Genomic DNA, 18,705 nt, shown 5'->3' on the forward strand with positions numbered 1-18,705 from the left:
CTGCTGTTGTTCACTTAGTCATTTCATATAATGTGGCAATGTGCTGATCTTCCTCTAACGGGAGATCGCCATGTTTCACAGCTGCAAAACAAATTTTCTCTACCAGATTATGCAATACATTTATGTCTCTTTTGAGTGAGCCCGTGTAAGACATACCACAACCGTCCTTAGCACATAGAAATTTGCAAGATTTGTCAATGCTATTTACTCAGCTATAGAGTCTGTGTGTATTTGACCTGGTTTCACATGGCACTGAAAATACGTGTAATATCCCACGACAATATGAATATCCTTAGTGAAATATTCAGTTAATCTGACTATTAACTGGGCAAAGGAGACCTCTGATATGTCGTCCTCAGTGCTTAATTTCCATAACAATTTTCAATTGTCAATCACTACTGGTATGCATTTAGGACAGTGGCCCAGGTGGCAGATTCCCTACCTGCTCTTTTTCTAGCCTTTTCTTAAATGATTGCAAAGAAATAGGAAATTAAATGAACATCTTCCTTGGTAAGTTATTCCAATCACTAACTACCCTTCTTATAAAAAAAAATTTCCCCAATTTGTCCTCTTGAAAGCCAGCTTTATCTTTCATACTTTTAAAGACACCACTCAAACTTATTCAGCTACTGATATCATTTCATGTCATCTCTCCACTGACAGCTCGGAACATATCACCTACGATATAGATGTTGATTCCCATAGGGAACCTGAAATATTTGTCCCGAATGAGTATTATTTTAAAAATGAGACAAAGTCTCTCATTGTGCATTGGCACTGCCGGTGGCTCCAAGTAGCTTATGCAGTGGCCTCCATGGTATGCACTAGCCATGCGTCTTGGTAGGTATATTATTTACCAAGTTATGAGCCAAATTTAGCACACTGGGGCGCAACACTGGCAACCAGGAATGAGTTAGCTGGAAAATTTATAATGTCCAATAATGGACCAACTAAATTGGTACATCACACTTAGTCCAGCAGCTCGTCTCCTTTCTCTCAAGTAACATTCTTGTAACGCTACTCTTTTGTCGGAAATCACCCAGAACAAATCGAGCTGCTTTTCTTTGGATTTTCTTGACTCAAGTAATCCTGGTGAGGGTCCCATGTGCTGCAACCATACTTTAGTTGGGGTCTTACCAGAGACTTATATGCCTTATCCTTTACATCCTTACTACAACCCCTAAATATGCTCATAACCATGTGCAGTGATCTGTACCCTTCATTTATAATCACATTTATGTGATTACTTCAATGAAGATCTTTCCTTATATTATTAACACCTAGGTACTTACAATGATCCCCAAAAGGAACTTTCAACCCATCAATGCAGTAATTAAAACTGAGAGGACTTTTCCTATTTGAGGAACTCACAACCTGACTTTTAACCCCATTTATCATCATACCATTGCCTACTGTCCATCTCACAACATTATCGAGGTCATTTGCAGTTGCTCACAATCTTGTAATGTATTTATTTTTATGTATAGAATAACATCATCTGCAAACATCCTTAGCTCTGATTCCACTTCTTTACACATATCATTGACATATATAAGAAAATATACAGGTCCAATAATACCGCCTTGAGGAATTCCCCTCTTAATTATTACAGGGACAGATCAAGATTCACCTACTCTAATTCTCCAAGTTCTATTTTCTAGAAATATAGCCACCCATTCAGTCACTCTTTTGTCTAGTCCAATTGCACTCATTTTTTGCCAGTAGTCTCCCATGATCTACCCTATCAAATTCCTTAGATAGGTCAATCGAGATACAGTCCATCTGACCTCCTGAATCCAGGATATCTGCTATATCTTGCTGGAATCCTACAAGTTGAGCTTCAGTGGAATAACCATTCCTAAACCCAAACTGACTTCTATCAATCCAGTTATTAATTTTGCAAACATGTCTAATATAAACAGAAAGAATGCTCTCCCAAAGCTTACAGGCAATGCATGTCAAACTGACTGGCCTGTAATTTTCAGCTTTGCGTCTATCAACCTTTCCTTTTTAGACAGGGGCTACAATAGCAACTCTCCATTCATTTCGTATAACTCCTTCATGCAAACAATAATTAAATATGTACTTCAGATATGGTACTATATCCCAACCCATTGCCTTTAGTATATCCCCAGAAATCTTATCAATTCCAGCCGCTTTTCTAGTCTTCAACTTTTGTATCTTACTGTAAATGTCATTGTTATCTTAGGTAAATTTTAATTCTTCTTTAGTATTAGTCACCTCCTCCATCTGGTCATTATCCTTGTAACCAACAATCTTTACATACTGCTGACTGACTGTTACCTTTTGAAGATCCTCGCATGCATACTACCCTTGTTTATTAATGATTGCTGGAATGTATTTCTTGGAACCTGTTTCTGTCTTAAAGTTCACAAGTTTCATTCCCCACTGAGCTGAGGAATAGTGCCCGCTGTCTAGCCTCTTGAGTAATGCCATGACAAATGAAATGTTGCTGAAGCCTAGCATAATAGTCCAACCAATCTTCTTTAGTGCAGTCAAAAGGCGTGTATGTAGAGACAGAAGTGACCTGTTGTGAAAAGGTAAGGGCCCCCTAATGCTTCAATAAAATCTGTTTGTTGCTGTTGTTGTAGTATTTGTTCTGCATGAACTGTTGTTGTTGTTGTTGTTGTCGTTGTCGTTGTCGTTGTTGTTGTTGTTGTTGTTGTTGTTGTTGTTGTTGTTGTTGTTGTTTTGGAGCAACTGGAGGATGGCTTTGAATTGATCAGTGTTCGGCATGATGGTTGCTGAATGTCAAAACGTATCTGCCTTAAATATTTGATAAGATCGTGCTACACCACTAATGGTCCACAGTATGTTAATAACATCATTCTCAGTGCCAGTTTTATGTTAAACTGGCAGCTCATGGCTTATAGTATGTTTTCCTCATTGCCAGTTTCTTGTTGTAACCTAATAAGATCAGTTTTCAGAACTAGACAACACACATAATTTTATTACAGACGGCTAGTCTATCTGCACTTGTGTTACAAAAATAATGACTTTCAGAGAATGACAGACATGTAAACTGAAAGGAAGTAAATAGAACTTTGGATATTTACAATATGAAAACTTGAAGATTGCAGCAATAAATTATAAGCTTGTCTGAACGAAACTAAAAACAATATGCACAACTTGAAGGATAGCAGCAAAAAATTGTAATTCCATATGAACACTATTCAATTTGTGTAAGGAGAGCCTGAGTTCACTCCTAAATTTACAGGGCCGATGACCTTCGATGTTAGGCCCCTTAAAACAACAAGCCTTAAAACAACAAGCCTAAATTTACACATATGTAATATGACATCTTGAAAAGAAATGTCAACACTACCAGACTGGAATAAGCCAACAAAGAGGACTCCAACTCATGGCTCACAACCATGGCCACTATAAAGAATGCTTAATAGGATATGAAATGGTATGGCAAGAATGATTGCCACCCTAAAAAATGGGGCTATATACGGAATGATGCCTGTGACTGCAGTACTTTTCAACATCTGGAACATCTGTACCATTGTCCAGTTTGCCCTGTGGGAACTCAGTGTGGATATTTTGACACGCTCGGTGAAAAGGCTATTGTAGATGCTTCATACTGGAGTGACTTCAACACCTGAGGGAAATCATATTTGTTCATCATCATCATCATCTCTTTCAGATACGAATATTGGTAATAATACTAATCATTTTTTAATTTTCTTACAATTGTCTGCAACCCCTCTATTTATTATTCATATTAGAAATTGTTAAACAAGTTTTAAGGAATGGTCATCTGACACATAACAAAATTATTTATAAGTATGTCTTTCTTCAATGCCTTAAAATTTCACATAAGATGAAGTACTATGGTCAAGAAAGATGAAACAAGATTTCATAAATACAACATTGCAATGTTCTGAAATTATTCTCATTTTAAATTCAAAATTATAAAAATTTTGTAGAGAAAATAAATAATAATACTATATATCACTGACCTTAGATATTTGTGTTATTGTTCTAACACAGTGAAAATGTTCCAGATGATGATTTGTTTCTTCAAGCACATTACAAAGTTCTTCAAGTAATGATTGCATCATTTTAAGTCTGAGTATAGGCAAATGCACAGTTTCAATATTGAAATCACTGCTGAAGAAGAGACTGTCATGATCTGGCATCTTCTGCCTGAAAAATCAAATATAAAAATTTTCTTAGTACAATATCAGGAAATGTTTAACTATGTATGGAATTATAGCTATAATATTTGTATGCTCCCAACTGTCTCATATTTACTGTCTAGTATCTGGTTTTGGACAGATAGATCAGTGGAATATCAGATAAATACAATTTTGTTAAATCAAGTCACATGGACCTACGTATATATATGCGGATTGAAAATAGAAAATTAGATCTATATTCAATCTCATTTCTTCTGTCAAAAAGCTTGTTTTAATAACAAATTTCATTTTCTCATATTTTTCACATTGAAATCAAGAATAAAATAAACAAGTATGTTTTTCCAACTTAGACAGTCAGAGTGTTTGTAATTTTAATAACTTCAGAAAAACACAGTGTAATTTTAACAATTTTAGGAAAAATAATTTGTTCATTCTTTCTTTGTAGGCACTACCTACATTCCTTTCAAATTTTTATGACGTATAAATGTCACACCACCTTTACATGTACAGAGTACTGGGTAGACATGACCCCTTACAGATTTCTAATGGATAACTTACTGCTCTTCATACAGACAATCATTTAACTATTGTAGTATGTCAATAATACTTTAAAAAATGTTAAATGATATTTACTTAACTGTTAAAGATATTAAGTGATGCTGTGGTGAAGAAAGAAACAAAAGTTGGAAACTAGAAAAGCAGCTGTCATTGATAAGATTTCTGGGGATATACCATAAGAGTTAGATGTTATTTACAAATTGTGAGGAATGATATGTTGCAAGAAAATGTTGGGCAATAAGAATCAGAAAACCTTATATCTAAGGCACAGGTCTACACTCCAAAATTATCAAACTAGCAGAACACAGAGAACGGCAGTGGGGCCTGGAAGAGGTCTGAGAGTTGGAATAAAGTGTAGTTAGATATACCATTAATAATAATAATAATAACAATAAATTCATGATTTGTAAACAGAATGGAATATACAAGTTCAGTACATAGAAAAGGGTAAGTATATGAAACTGAACAAGGAAGTAAGATTAATAAAGAAAACCTCAAAATCAACTTTTTGACTCCATATATTTTTACCAAAACTATCTAATTATTAGCTAATCACAAAACACAAAATGCATTGCTAAAAACTAAACAGAAAATTTCATTTGGCAGAACATGGATTTTAGCAGCTATTCCCTAGAACTGAAAGAAAAGTCCGAGAAGATATTGTAATTATGAAACACCAAACAATATGAATTGAGATGAGGGATATAAGCAGATATATCTTCCAATAGCACCTAGTACACTAGAATAGTCAAAGGTAGTTTACATTCATCTTCTAGTCATAACCAAGATAATCGTTTGTAATAGGGAAAAACTCAAGCATCATACCGTAAATACATAACATATCTAACGCAAGCATTTTGAGTGTGTTGTAGTTTCAAACTTATTAATTTTTTTATTTCCATGGAAACAACAGCATAATAATCGAAGATGGGAATTAATAATGTCTGAACAAGCTGAATTTTAAATGATTGCGGGAATAATTTTCTGAACCGTTTTAAAGGGTGCAGCTTTTTACAGATGTTTGTAACTTGCACTGAACAATTTAAAGTTTCCGTTCTAATAAATCCAAGGTTAGTAACTGAATTACAAGGAGGTATAACAGTATTATTTAAAATTATGGGAGGAATACAGTTTTGTTACCCAGATTCTTTGATGTACCAATGATAATGGCATGCAATTTATGGGGGTTTAAATTAAGGTTATTTTAACTGTATAGCCTTTAATTAGTTCAAAGTCAATATTTACATTACATATTGCTTGATGTGTATTGTTAGTTGTCATCCTGACTGACTGACTGACTGACTGACTGACTGACTGACTGACTGACTGACTGACTGACTGACTGACTGACTGACTGACTGACTGACTGACTGACTGACTGACTGACTGACTGATTCATCATCGCTGAGCCAAAACTACTGGACATAATGAAATGAAATTTTAGAGATATATTCATATTAATATGTAGGTGCTCGCTAAGAGAGGAATTTTGGATATTCCTTCGCTAAGGGGGTGAAAAGGGAGGTAAAATTTCAAAATGAGTGTATCTATATCTCAAAACTTTAAAAGTTTACAAATGTAAAAATTGGTATTTAGAATCTTCCTTAACAATAAGGAAACACGTATTTTTTTTTTTTTGTTTGTTTGTTTTCAGAAAATCCCAATAGGAGGGGTGAAAAAAGGTGAAAAAGGGGTTAATGCCTTTAATCAGGATACCGGTACTCATATATATCAGAAACTGAAAATATTACAGACCTGAAAATTGGTACTTTTGATCTCTTTCAAAAATAAAGAAACACGTATTTTTTGTTTTTGGAAAATCCAATTAATGGGAGGGTGAAAAAGGGGGTGAATTTTTAAAAAGAGTGCATCTATATCACAAAACATTTAATGTTTACAGATGTAAAAATTGGTATTTAGAATCTTCATTAAAAATAAAGAAAAACGTATTTTTTGTTTTCGGAAAATCCCAATAGGAGGGTGGAAAAGGGTGAAAAAGGGGTTGAATGCATTTAATGAGGCTACTTATATTTCAGAACCTGAAGATATTACAGACCTGAAAATTGGTATTTGGGATCTACTTTAAAAATAAAGAAAGTATTTGTTCATTTTTGGAAAATCCAAACAATGGGGATGAAAAGAGGGTAAATTTTTTAAATTAGTGTGTCTACACTTAAAACTTTAAAAGTTTACAGATGTAAAAAATGGTTATTTAGAATCTCTTTTAAAAATAAAGGAACATGTATTTTTTTGTTTTCTGTAAATCCGAATGGAAGGGGTGTAAAAGGGTGAATAATGGGTTGAATGCCTTTAATGAGGATACATATATCTCAGTAACTGAAGATATTACAGAACTGAAAATTTGTATATGGGATCTCCTTTAAAAATAAAGAAACACGTACTTTTTGTTTTTGAAAAATCCAACTAATGGTGGTTAAACAGGAGTGACAAATTGGGGTGAATTTTTTGAAAGACTATATCTACAGAATATCTGAGAAACGTAAAATGTTACAGACGTAAAAAGTAGGTATTTGGAATTTCCTGTAAATGTAAAGAAACATAGGTGATTTGTTTTTGGAAACTCCACTTAAGGGGAACTAACAAGGGGTGAAATTTTAAAATAAGAATTTCTACAGTACGGTATATATCAAAAAACTTAACATGTTACAGAAGTGAAAAATGATATTTTTTATCTCTATTAAAAATAAAGAAACGTGTATTTTTAGTTTTCGGAAATACTACTTGGGTTGAGAGGGGGGGGCCTTAAAGTGACTGAAAATGATGTTGAATTCTTTTAATTAGGCTACTGATATCTCAAAAATGAAGATGTTACAGATGTGAAATTTGATATTTGAAATCTGGTTTAAAAGTAAAGAAACACGCATTCTCTGATAATCCAATCAAAGGGGGGGGGGTGAAATAATTGAAAAATTAACTGACTTAATTGTATGAGAATACATGCATCTAATAAAAACTAAAGTTGTTACATACGTGAAAATTGGTATTTGGATCTCTTAAAAACAAAGAAAAACGCGTTTTGGGGGGGAAATCATCTTGGGGGGCGGGAGTGTAAAGGAGTTGAATTCCTTTCATGAGGACACACAAATCAAAAACTGAAGAAGTTAGAGTCGTGATAATTGGTATTTAGAAGATCCTTTACTATTAAAGAAACAGGTATTTTTTGCCGGAAAATTCACTTAAGGGGGGGGGGGAGTGTGATCGTAAGTGAAAAAAAAGTGAATTATTTTTATGGGAATACTTACATTTAAAAACTGAGGGTAACACACGTGATTATTGGTATTTGGAATCTCCTTTAAACATAAAGAAACACGCCTTCTTTTTGGGGGGGGGGTGTAAATCAACTTAACCGCGGTGGGGTGAAAACGGAGGTGAAACCAATTGATTTTACTGTTTCTAATGTACTTATAAGGAGCCTCCGTGGTTCAGGCAACAGCGCGCTGGCCTCTCACCGCTCGGTTTCGTGGTTCAAATCCCGGTCACTCCATGTGATATTTGTGCTGGACAAAGCGGAGCCGGGATAGGATTTTCTCCGGGTAATCCGGTTTTCCCTGCCATCATTCATTCCAGCAACACTGTCCAATATTTCATTTCATTTGTCATTCATCGATCATTGCCCCAGAGGAGTGCTTCGGCAGCCGGCACAATTCCTATTGTCGCCGCTAGTAGGGGCTTTATTCATTCCATTCCTGACCCTGTCGAATGACTGGAAGCAGGCTGTAGATTTTCGATGTACTTATTCTGATCATAAACCGAACATTTTTAATCTTTCCTGGGTTCGTTTCCAACAGCCATCTTTTCCTTCGGAGAACGTTCTTAGATTACAGTAGATTCTCCTGGCATATAAATAAAAATTTAAACACATTTGAAATAAACGATAGGAATGAGTTTGACCGTCAAATTGTTCACCTCTATAGTAAGGTCAATAATGCACGGAAGTATGTCATTCGTATCGCCAGAAATCCCGCACACTTGCCTACGCGCGACAATGGTGCTGGTCACATTCTCAACAATAGCAATGGCAGCAGATGTAATTTACCGCAAAGTAGCGGTCTTGCACCTTGCTGTGGGGTCCAGAACATCTAATAATAATAATAATAATAATAATAATAATAATAATAATAATAATAATAATAATAATAATAATAATGTTCTGGATCGTCGTCAAATGAGCGGACCGCGCTGGAAACGGGTCCTGGACTGGTAATGACTAAGAATGCAGTCCGGCCGCGGGTTCAGTACCGCCAAGGCACCCAAGACGACACCACGCCGGATCTCCTGAAGGATTTGATCCATATTAAAAATGTTTATAGGAAAAGATGGCAAAGATTTAGGGACCCAACTGACCGGGTGGAATACCTGGACTTAGCCAGGGAAGTACGAAATCGATTGCTGGAAAAAAGATTGAAAAATTGGAGGAAACTTGCCGTAATCTATTAGAAAAAGAGTCAGATCGCGAATTTTGGCGGATTCTCGCAGTAAATGAGTCGGATCACGAATTTCGGCGGATTCTATATCTAAAACAATAAGCATTCAATTATAAATTTCAGTATAATACCGTAGCGAAGCACGGGTATCTTGCTAGTGTGGTAATAAATTTGTAACCAGGTGATTTGGCCAAGTGGTTAGGGGCGCGCATATATGAACTTGAATCCAGGAGATATTGGGTTCAAGCCCCAATGTTGGCAGTCTTGAAGATAGTTTTCCATGGCTTATCATTTTCACACCAGGCAAATGCTTGGGCTGTACCTTAATTAAGGCCACGGCCGCTTCCATCCCACTCCTAGGCCTTTCCTATCCCATCGTTGCCAAAAGACCCATCTGTGTCGGTGCGACATAAAGCCAATTTAAAAAAAAAAATATATCAGCATGAAGACGATACTTGCAGTACTTAATTGCTTTGATGATATCATTCATACTTTGAGTGAACAGGAGAAGACCCAGGCCAGAACCGTTTGAGACACCAAGATTTTTGTTCATTATGTTGATTTATCATTATTTACAACAGACTGCCGGTGGTTCGTGAGGTAAGAATAGAAAAATTCCAGCACTTTCTGGCTAAAATTTAAGGATTGTAATTTGGAAGAAAGCAACCTTGGATCGACAGTATCAAATGTGCTACCGAAATCTAACAAAATAAGTATTATCATTTGTCTGATGTCCATTCCATAACAAATATTACCTGTCACTTTCAGCAGAGCTGTTGTGATTATATGATTTTCTTAAAGCCTGGATGGTAAGAGTCAAGTAAACCATGTTTATTTATGTACTTAAGGATTTGCTTGTCTACCAGGCATTCAAGCAGATTGGACAGGGGCAGTAGGATAGAGACTATTCAGTAATCTGAAGGAATACTTGGCTCACCTTTTTCAGGATCAGGATGATGAGGGCATCCTTCCATGCCATAGGGAAAATTCCCTGGGTCAAACAATATTTAGCCTGGCTGAGTGGCTCAGACGGTTAAGGCGCTGGCCTTCTAACCCCAACTTGGCAGGTTCGATCTTGCCTCAGTCCGGTGGTATTTGAAGGTGCTCATACACGACAGCCCCGTGTCGGTAGATTTACTGGCACGTAAAAGAACTCCTGCGGGATTAAATTCCGGCACCTCGGCGTCTCCGAAGACCGTAAAAGTAGTTAGCGGGACGTAAAGCAAATAGCATTATTATTATTATTATTATTGAACAATAGTTAAAAATGTGTGTTGTGATCAACAGAGTGGTACCAATGATACGGTATATTGGTAGAAAGACAGAGGTATATCGTAATCTACAGCAGCATTCGATCTGCGAGAATATGGAACTCATTTTATGTCATATCGTGGATTCAGGAGGTCAAATGGACTGTATCATGATTGATCTATCTAAGGCACTTGATAGGGTAGTTCACGTGAGATTGCTGGCAAAAATGAGTGTAATTGGATTAGTCAAAAGTGTGACTGAATGGGTGGCTATATTTCTAGAAAATAGAACTCAGAGAATTACAGTAGGCGAAGAGGGGAATTCCTCAAGGCAGTATTATTGGACCTTTTTATTTTCTTATACATATCAATGATATGCGTAAAGAATTGAATCAGAGATAAGGCTTTTTCAGATAATGTTATTCTGTACAGAGTAATAAATAAGTTGCAAGATTGTGAGCAACTGCACAATGACCTCAATAATGTTGTGAGATGGACAGTAGACAATGATGATGAACACGGTTAAATGTCAGGTTGTGAGTTTCACTAATAGGAGAAGTCCTCTCAGTTTTAATTACTGTGTTAATGGGGTGAAAGTTCCTTTTGGGGATCATTATAAGTACCTAGGTGATAATATAAGGAAAGATCTTCATTGGGGTACTCACATAAATATGATTGTATACAAAGGATACAGATCTCTGCACATGGTTATGAGGGTATTTAGGGGTTGTAGTAAGGATGTAAAGGAGGGGGCATATAGGTCTCTGGTAAGTTCCCAACTAGAGTATGGTTCCGGTATACAGGACCATCACCAGGATTAATTGATTCAAGAACTGGAAAAAATCCAAAGAAAAGCAGCTCGATTTGTTCTGGGTGATTTCCGACAAAAGAGTAGCGTTACAAAAATGTTGCAAAGTTTGTGATGGGAAGACTTGGCAGAAAGGAGATGAGCTGCCTGACTAAGTGGTATGTTATAGATATTGGTTCCCATAGGGAACCTGAAATATTTGTCCGAATGAGCAAATTTATAATACCAATATATATAGTCCATTATTGAACATTATAAATCTTCCAGCTAACTCATTCCTGGTTGCCAGCGTTTCACCCCAGTGCACTAAGTTGGGCTCTTCAGTTGGTAAATAGCACACCCACCAAGACGTATGGCTAGTGCATACCGTGGAAGCACTGCGTAGGCTACTTGGAGCCACCGGCAGTGCCAATGCACTTTGAGAGACTATGTCTCATTACCAAAAATTGATACCCGCCTGGTATGCACTAGCCATCTGTCTTGGTGAGTGTGCTATTTACCAACTGAAGAGCCCAACTTAGCACATTGGGGCAAAATGCTGGCAACCAGGAATGAGTTCACTGGAAAATTGATAATGTCCAATAATGGACCATATTCAATGGTATTATAAATTTGCTCATTTGGGACAAATATTTCAGGTTCCCTATGTGAATCAACATCTATATCATCTGATGGCCAGGCAGCCATCAATTTTTGGTAATGAGACATAGTCTCTCAAAGTGCATTGGCACTGCCGGTGGCTCCAAGTAGCCTACGCAGTGGCCTCCATGGTATCCACTAGCCATGCGTCTTGGTGGATGTGCTATTTATCAACTGAAGAACCCTGGGGCGAAACACTGGCAACCAAGAATGAGTTAGCTGGAAAATTTATAATGTCCAATAACGGACCATTTATATTGGTAATATAAGTGGTATGTTCCGAGCTGTCAGTGAAGAGATTGCGTGGAATGACATTATTATTATTATTATTATTAAAGCGTCTTTATTGTGGCGAAGTTAGGGCTCCCGGCCCTTTCTTACACTTAACCACTTCATGTATATACAATGTAATTTTTACATAAAATTTAAACATATGAAATTTTTACAACCTAAAGTATAACTAAAGCAACTAAAGTATCACTAACTAAACTAAGGTGAGTAAAGTATAACTAAATTATATACAGGAACACATAGCAATAAACAACCATTTCACTCTCATTCATGCATCCCATTCACACTCAAGAAAGACTGGAAGTGCTTAAAAGATGACGCTGGAAAAGGATTTTAAATTTTGTCTTAGATTTAGCTTCTCTGATGTCATTGGGGAGTTCATTCCACCAGCTCGTGGCGGTGATCGTGAACGATCTGTTGTAGGTTGCGGTTCGATGCACAGGAATTTCTAGCGTACAGCCTGACCGGGTATTGAACAGGTGTAGGGAACTAAGGTAGCGAAATCTGGTGGATAGGTAAGGAGGAGTGTTTTCAGAAAGCACTTGATACACGAAAGTAGTTGCATGGAGTCTACGTCTGCCATTCAGTCGTAACCAAGATAATTGTGTATAGAATGGGGATACATGGGCGTATGGTTGTATGTCGAATGCATACCTGATGCATGCATTTTGGGCACGTTGCAATCTCATGCTTTGCTCGTTATTGATATCAATAAAAACTGTATCACAGAATTCGAGAATTGGAAACAAGAGTGATTGAATGAGCTTTATTTTCAAGGACCAAGGAAATATATATTTAAACCGCTTCAGAGGATGCAGGCTTTGATATACCTTTTGGCACACTTTCGTCACATGTTGCGACCAGTTCAATGTTTCGCTTATAGCCACACCAAGATTCATAACTGTTTCACAAAATGGAATAATGGTATTGTTTAGTGCTACAGGAGGAATTTCGTATTGTTTTAAGACGTGTAAGTTTTTCGAAGTACCAATGATTATTGCTTGCGTTTTAAGAGGATTAATTTTGAGATTGTTACTCAAAGCAAAATTACTTATGAGACTTAAATCAGCATTAACTTTTTCTACAGCACTCTGAATTTTATCAGTTCTTGAGTGGTAGTAGATCTGCAGATCATCAGCATAAAGATGATACTTGCAATGTGTAATCGATTTGGCAACATCATGTAAGTAAATTGCAAACAGCAATGGTCCAAGTACAGACCCTTGGGGGACACCGAGCCAAATAAGTTTGAGTGGTGTCTTTAAAAGTAGGAAAGACCACAATTTGAAGATAAAGCTGGAATTCAAGAGGACAAATTGGGCAAATATTTGTTTATAGAAAGGGGAGTTAGGGATTGGAATAACTTACCAAGGGAGATGTTCAATAAATTTCCAATTTCTTTGCAGTCATTTAAGAAAAGGCTAGGGAAGCATCAGATAGGGAATCTGCCACCTGGGTGACTACCTGCAATGCAGATCAATAGTGACTGAATGAACCTCTTTGAACTAAATTTATCCTCCAATCTCAAGGGGTAAAGATCTCTATAGGTCGACGCCCCAAACAAATAGCATTTAAAAACAAAATATCCTCCAATCTCAATTCCCTAGAACTCATCCCCAACTCACAAATTGGTTTCTGACCACATCATGCAACCGAAGACCACCTCTTCCATATCACAGTCTCCCTCAACTCATACCTCCGTCCTCACTGAACCGCTGCATTGGTGTGTGTCTGGATGTTGACAAAGCCTTTGACTCTGGCATCCAGGCCTCCTATGTAAACATCAACATCTACCACTTCCTAGTTATCATCATCCACCTAGTCTCTAGCTTTCTTAACATGTTGACGAGTGCACGTTAGAACAGTTGATAGAGTGTGCACGGCATTTGCTGTTTGGTCTCACATGAGGGAGCACAGCATTTGTCGTTTTATTCTAGTACTAAGAACTTAATTGTTTACTGACGTCACATAACATCTAGCGGCGTTCTTTTGAATTTTTTCAGTTATTCGAATAGTGTCGTCGTACACATTCTACTTCTGTATGGTGGTGGTCTCTGACGGAAATGAGTATACTCCCTACATTTTGAGAGTTTTGGCACACCGTTAGCCTACAGGTTACAGCAGTGTTGCGATTGCCACCGATGTGGATTGTTGTTTGTGCTCTTTGTAGCTATAAATATTAGTAGTTTTCATACATATAACTGTGAATGTTTCTTCGTTTGTAAATTACAAGTGATGCTATGGAGTTTCTGGACACAAGTGATGATGTTATAGATGAACTAAAGAGAGATATTAGTGAAGGTGATATATGAGGTTTCGATGAAGAATCGATGGATAGTGATGATGAAAATGATCTTACAGTGCTTTTTGATGTCTTTTCATTTTCTGATGTAAGTACACCTTCTGATGCAAGTACAAGAAGTCCACCTAACAATGAACAACATTTGGACAGCCTTCCCACCAACCTGTTACAAACCATCTACTCACAGCAATGCCTCTGTGTAAATGGGAACATAATAGTGATTATTAGTCCCGTAATTTACCTTTTCACTCTTCAAAATCAAGCATTATTATTACAGATGAGATCGCGGGCAATGGATGGAATGAGGTTAATGCCTTTTATAGCTTTTTAGATTACGACTTGGTAAATCATACAGCTTCGGAAACAATATGTACTACAAGGAAACTGCTAATGATGTATATACTCAGTACTCAGTTTACACTACTGCAGATGAGATGTTTTGTTTTTTCGCAACTTCACTGCTTATGGCTCACGCGAAGAGAATAGTCTGAAGCAATACTGTTCTATGGATCCACTTGTAGAAACTCATATTTTTTCAAAAGTACTTCCCCAGGACAGATATCTAAATTTACGAAGAATGCTTCATTTTGATGACAACTCTCCGATGAGGGGAGTGCGGGTGACAGGCTTTAAAAAATACGAACAGTGATCGATACATTGAGAAAAATATTCTCCTCTGCACTAAATCCTTTTCAAAAGTGAGTTATAGACGAAAGCTTGATGCTGTGAAAGGGCTGGCTGTCTTTTCGGCAATACCTTCTCAATAAAAGGAAGCGATTTTGAGTAAAATCATATGTTCTTTGTGACTGTCAAACTGGAATGGTAATAGATTTTAGAGTATACACTGAGAAAGGCACAATATTGTTGACATTAACCAAAGTAATCAGAGCGGCCTTTCATCAAAGGTAATTAAAACTCTAATGCAACCATACCTGGATAGAAATCGCATACAATTTATGGATAACTGGTGTTCAAGCCCAGATTTGTTCTCTTGGCTGTATGATAGAGGTACTGGGGCATGTGAAACACTAAATGCCGGAAGGAAAAATGTACCATGTCTCCCAACAATATGAAAAAGAGGAAGTCGTAGCTTGGCACAGTGAAAAAATACTAGTGGTAAGATCGTGTTATAAAAGGCCAGTGACAATGCTGTCCACTGTTGACACAAGCAAAATGACTACTGTCAACACCAGGTCATTTGAAAATATACTAAAGCCAGAAAGTGTAACAAATTATGATGCAAGTATGCGACCAGTAGATGATGGTCTCATTCAATGATTCAACAAGAAAAACTATAAAGAGGTACACAAATTTGTTTTAATTTACTGGACATTTGTGTTTTGAATGACTTTTTCAAGTACAAACAATATCAAAAGGAATCTAACCCTACTGTAAAATTGCATATAATGAATTTCAGACTAAACCTAATTCGACAACTGTTTGAGAAACACTTTACTGCTAAAAACAACGGAAGGAATGGTTCACGCCCGATTGGAGGTAGGACACAAGATCTGTTACTCCTCAAAGGTCACCATTTTATGAGGCCACTTGCACAAAGTGAATCAAAGAAGCGTAAACTTCTCAGGCAATGATATGTGTACAAACACACTACCCGATCAGGACAGAAGAGGAAAGAAACAAGCTATGAGTGTTCTACGTGTGAGGTCTCACTCTGCATATATGCTTGCTTTGAACTGTATCATACATTTAAAAAGTTTTGAAATGGCAGTGTTCTCAGTGTTTTCTTGATACAAAATGTCTTTTCATGTGTTTCTAAGTTTTGAAATGGCAGTGTTCTCAGTGTTTACTCAATTCAAAATGTCTTTGTATGTGTTTCTAAGTTTTGAAATGACAGCAATTTCAGTGTTTCTTGATCCAAAATGTCTTTTCATGTCTTTATAAGTTTTGAAATGACAGTGTTTTCAGTGTTTTCTCAATTCAAAATGTCTTTTCATGTGTTTCTAAGTTTTGAAATGACAGTGTTTTCAGTGTTTCTTGATCCAAAATATCTTTTCATGTGTTCCTAAGTTTTGAAATGACAGTGTTTTCAGTGTTTTCTCAATTCAAAATGTCTTTTCATGTGTTTCTAAGTTTTGAAATGACAGTGTTTTCAGTGTTTCTTGATCCAAAATATCTTTTCATGTGTTCCTAAGTTTTGAAATGACAGTGTTTTCAGTGTTTTCTCAATTCAAAATGTCTTTTCATGTGTTTCTAAGTTTTGAAATGACACTGTTTCTTGATTCAAAATGTCTTTTCATGTGTTTCTAAGTTTTGAAATGATAGTGTTTTCAGTGTTTTCTCGATTCTCTTTTCATGTGTTTCTAAGTTGTAATAAATAAGTCTATTGTAATTTTTTAAAAATTCATACTCCCCAGATATTGTTTACGGGTCAAATACGTACTCGGATGCGGCCGGCATTATTGTACGGCATATGCTGTGCGCATTCGTCAACAGGTTAAATATAGAACTGCCCAGGTAATAATTAATGGCATAACTTCCTGTACTTTTCCTTTGACAGCCAGTCTTTCCCAAGGATCACCATTATCGCCTTCTCTTTATATCCTCTTTACCTACGATATCTCCATCCTGATTCTCCATTATGACTTTACCAATACAACTTAGCCTTCATCCATACTACCATCACCTTAACTAAAAAACTCCAAACCTACCAAAATTCATCAGAATCTTGGCCAAATTTATGGCATATTGCAGTTAACCCTGCTAAAACATAATTCATTTTATTCAGAAAAAAATCTTGCCTATGCCGTACTAGTCACAGCATCCTGTAAACTATGTATAACTCCCCACTCAACACAAGTGATCACTAATTTACCTAGGTAAGTTTCAGAATAACCTCAAATGGAACCACCACATCACCTCTGTATACAAAAACACACTCCTGTGCTTTAGAGTCCTCTGAATACTCACCGGCATAACATGGGGACTCAAGACCTTCTAAACTTTATGTGTTTACAAGACTTCCATTAGATCAGTTATATGTCCACCTCATTGACATGGCTGACTGCCGACAGCAAAGACTAACTATTTTTCCTCAAAATAGACAGACATGCAATGTGTATAGCCTACCAACTCACTTACAACACCCCTTCCACCAACTTTTGCCCTCTCTATCGTTTCCCTACCATCATAACACATCTGTGACCTTCGCCCCCAATACCAATACACAGGTCCTCACCAAACTTTACACTTAAAATGTAAACAATAACTGTAGGATGCTCCTGGCACTCCTGCACACTAGACCACCACAAGTGCTATCACAACTCATATCATTCCACTGATCATACATCTTCATCTCAAACTCATTTTCCAATAACTTTCATTCATGACTGTTACTTGCCAACCTTTGTACTTCTTCATTTGTATGTTGACCAATGATCTTATAATTATCTATTTATTATTATTATTATTATTATTATTATTATTATTATTATTATTATTATTATTATTATTATTATTATTATTATTAAAAATATTGTCATTAATATAGCTGTTATGATAATAAATCTACATCATCAACTCTCACATTGTTGTTGTTGTCACTCTCCCTACTACTAAGACTAGTGTACTTACGGCAATATTGTAATAACTCACTCTGAATTCAACAGTGCAATATCTAGATCGATCAATCAATCAATCCAATCAATCAATCAATCAATCAATCAATCAATCAATCAATCAATCAATCAATCAATCAATACTGATCTGGATTTAGGGCAATCGCCCAGCTGGCAGATTCCCTATCTGTTGTTTTCCCAGCCTTTTCTTAAATGATTGCAAAGAAATTGAAATTTATTGAACATCTCCCTTGGTAAGTTATTCCAATCCCTAACTCCCCTTTCTATAAACGAATATTTGCCCCAATTTGTCCTCTTGAATTCAAACTTTATCTTCATATTGTGATCTTTCCTACTTATTCGTCTACTGGTGTCCTCCCACGCCATCTCTCCACTGACAGCCCGGAACATACCGGTTTTGTCAGAAATCTCCCAGAACAAGTCAAGCTGCTTTTCTTTGGATTTTTTCCAGTACCTGAATCAAGTAATCCTGGTAAGGGTCCCATACACTGGAACCATACACTAGTTGGGGTCTCACCAGAGACAAATATGCTCTCTCCTTTACATCCTTACTACAACCCCTAAATACTCTCATAACCATGTGCAGAGATCTGTACCCTTTATTTACAATCATATTTATGTGATTACCCCAATAAAGACCTTTCCTTATA

At 36.6% G+C, this 18,705-nt stretch overlaps 1 protein-coding gene across 1 annotated transcript in view; it reads right to left on the minus strand.

Annotated features, from left to right (window-relative positions):
* LOC136863719 (uncharacterized) overlaps nucleotides 1-18,705 on the minus strand; it is a 464,789-nt gene that overhangs the window by 195,905 nt on the left and 250,179 nt on the right. Inside the window, exon 6 of the mRNA XM_067140077.2 lies at nucleotides 3,987-4,173. Coding sequence (XP_066996178.2) covers nucleotides 3,987-4,173 — 187 coding nt within the window. The remainder of the gene's footprint in view (nucleotides 1-3,986; nucleotides 4,174-18,705) is intronic.

This window comes from Anabrus simplex, chromosome 2, assembly GCF_040414725.1.
Source record: "Anabrus simplex isolate iqAnaSimp1 chromosome 2, ASM4041472v1, whole genome shotgun sequence".
NCBI lineage: Eukaryota > Metazoa > Arthropoda > Insecta > Orthoptera > Tettigoniidae > Anabrus > Anabrus simplex.